The 3,107-nt window shown below is 36.8% G+C and overlaps 1 protein-coding gene across 1 annotated transcript; it reads right to left on the reverse strand.

The window, feature by feature from the left end:
• Positions 1–2,351: 2,351 nt before the first annotated feature.
• On the reverse strand, positions 2,352–3,107 carry LOC127135593 (protein MIZU-KUSSEI 1). Its single transcript, XM_051062257.1, has one exon. The coding sequence runs from the start codon at positions 3,105–3,107 to the stop codon at positions 2,352–2,354; it is 756 nt and encodes a 251-aa protein (XP_050918214.1).

The raw sequence follows: 3,107 nt of genomic DNA on the forward strand, positions 1-3,107 counted from the left end.
AATTTGAATCAAATTCAACAAGTATATTGTTGTCAGCAGTTAACTTAGATATACTCAATAATTTTTTGGTGATTTCTAGCACATACAACACATCATGCAGGTCTAGGTTACTCAATTTGGTTGAACCTGAGGTAATTATTTTAAATTTATCACCATTACCAATTAACAAAGAATTCTTACCATTAATTTCAGTGAGGTCTTGGATTTTGTCAGTTTGGTGTGTTACATGATTGCTAGCTCCACTATTAAAATACCAATCATAGTTCTGACCATGATATGGTGAGGTTATGCATGCATTGTGTGTTCCTTGTTTTTCACCCTTAACATAGTGATTTTTCCCCTGTATATGACTTATCAAAAGCTAATAACATTGTATTGCGGTATGATCGATTCTACCGCATACCTAACATGTTGGTTTTGACATCCTTTCCTCTGCCACCTCCCATGCCTATGGAACTAAATCCACTCCAATTTCCTCATGATCCAAATTTGTTATCTCCCGACTCATTTTTACTAGCAAAGTTTGTAGATGCATTTAAGTTGATGTTGCTGAAGTTGCTGAGTTGATCTAGTATACTTTCAAGTCAACCTAACTTAAGTCAATCTGGTTGAACAATTTGACTATCACTGGATTGTATTCCGAATCTAACCCATTCAATGTCTGAATCATTAGGTCAGAATCGGAAATGAGTGTTCCTACCAATTTTAATTTGTCAGCAAGATTCTTCATCTTAGTCAGGTATTGCTCCATATTCATCTCTCATTTGTAGGTGTTGTGAAGTTCCTATTTCAAGTAAATGATTCTTGATCTGGTGTGTGCACCTGCAAGAGTTTGAGCTTTATCCCAAAGTTGCTTAAAGGTTTTGCAATGTAGCAACTGAGTTGCAATATCAATTGTCATATAATTTATCAGTCATCCTAAGAGGGCTTGATCATGAGCTTGCCAATCCTCATAATTAAGATTAATTGTCTTGGTTGTGTCAGTTGAGGTGACAAATTGTTTTGGACATTCTTTTATCCCTAGCATATAGCCATCGAGTTTGCAGCCTCTAATCAGTGGTAAGACCAATGATTTCCATAACGGATAGTTATCTTTGTCCAATATGACATAAACTGTTTAAGGAATGTCATTTTTCTAGTTTGAGTTTGCAACGGATGACATGATTGGTTTGCATGGATCGAGAGCCTTCAGGCTTAAACGCTCTGATACCAAGAAAGTAAATATTATTATTTGTTATTTTTCATTATATAATTCGGGTAGGCTTAAATACATGTAGTGATATGAAATTACGATCTTAGAATCATGCTAATGGTAATTACCATAGTTATTATAATATGATATGCAGTAAAGATATTGATCTTGATATGTGATTGCTATAATTAAGGATCACCATATATCATAAAAATTAAGTCATGATCCTTAATAATAAATTATGAGATTTTAACTTTTCTCTAACTAATAACAACGGCAAAGTTTTGATATGACTTCAAAATAATTCTTCAAAGAAAAGAAAGCTTCAAGAAAAGAGTGGTGCATATATGAAAATTCTCAAAGGTCTTATTCAATTTGAATGAAATTATAGAAAAAGTCATACATCAACTATGCTAGTCTATGTTTGGGGCTACTACGCTAGTCTATGTTTGGGGCTACTATTCTAGTTTGGACCGACCATCGTCCCACATAAACTCGGTTTACCCAAGGAAGTCTAATAAACATGGTGCAAAATATACACTTGTTCATAGGTGTACGAGATTAAGGCCGCCTAGCTATCATGGATCTACCATGACAAGACTATAGGATTTGATCACCAATGTCCTTTAAAAAAATCTAAAATACGCACATTTTCTAACCTAAAACATTACACTTGCGATCATCATCGCTATCTAGAGTGTCGAAGTATTTCCATATACATCTCCACCACGAGACTAAATCTAAAAGATTATTTTAGAGTTTGTCATCAGATTTATAATCACGAACAACAAGAAATGAAGTAGAATGTCCAATGTAGATCACATGCATATAACTATTGAGAGAAATTCTCACACAAATACATAATTATAGAGATATTAATTAAACATTCAAGATATATATCATGAAAAAGTAAAAATAAAATAACACCAAAATAAATCCTTTAAACAATATAAACGATTTGGAATATTTAATTAGATCATACACTATAATAAAACCGCATGTTAATAAAAGAATCACTCTATTCATATGAATATACATCTGTTCTAAGCACATGCAATCATGCATGCAAGTAAGTAACACAAGCATCAATTGTGTTATACAAATATTAAAACAAACTCAACATCCTCTTACCCATTTTCTCACTTAGCCATCCAAATAATCAAACCCTAACGAAAAACACACTAAGTTCAGGTCCATTGCTATTTCCATCAGGCATCATCATATAATAAGTCTCTGAGTCCTTAGACCCAATCACACGCTCAAAATGCGCCCTCATGTATGAAAGTTCTCCGTCTTGAGGGTCCGACATATCACTCGGAAGCACGCCGACCGCCACCGAAACCGCATGCAACATCTGCATCACGTTCAAGTCATCATCGGTTGGATCTCTCTTTACTCCATAGCCTGTTTTCTTCCCATTGCAAAATAGTGTCCAGATGGGTTCATCAACGACCTTTGTTTTATCGTTGCTGGGGTGCTTCTCGCACTCCAGCGCGATTCTATTAAGCCCCATTCCCATGTCTTGGAGAAGCTTTCCGGTAGGAATAGCCAACTCCAAGAGAAGGAATGGATGACATTTAGAATCTTCTTGAAAAGCAAGGTTCACCCTTGCTTTTTTGTAACCAAATAGGGTTCCGGTTATCCTCGTGCCGCCGTGTATGATTGTTTCACTTGCACGGATTCCGTTCATACTAGGCATCTTGCACGACGGCACGATGATGGGAAGCGACCGGAACATATTACGAAAACGACAGAAGATTTTGTTGGTTGAACTGCGTTTGGTTTTGCTGTTTGCTGGCTGTAAGGAAATGGGCATGCGAAGTGGCGTCGGTGGTGCGCCGGAAGGGGTCTCAGGGACGGGCGGTGGTTGTCGCGCCGGTAATGGCATTGTGTCAGCTGCGTGAGGCGGTGCCAT

Source organism: Lathyrus oleraceus, chromosome 4 (genome assembly GCF_024323335.1).
Source record: "Lathyrus oleraceus cultivar Zhongwan6 chromosome 4, CAAS_Psat_ZW6_1.0, whole genome shotgun sequence".
NCBI classification, from domain to species: Eukaryota; Viridiplantae; Streptophyta; class Magnoliopsida; order Fabales; family Fabaceae; genus Lathyrus; species Lathyrus oleraceus.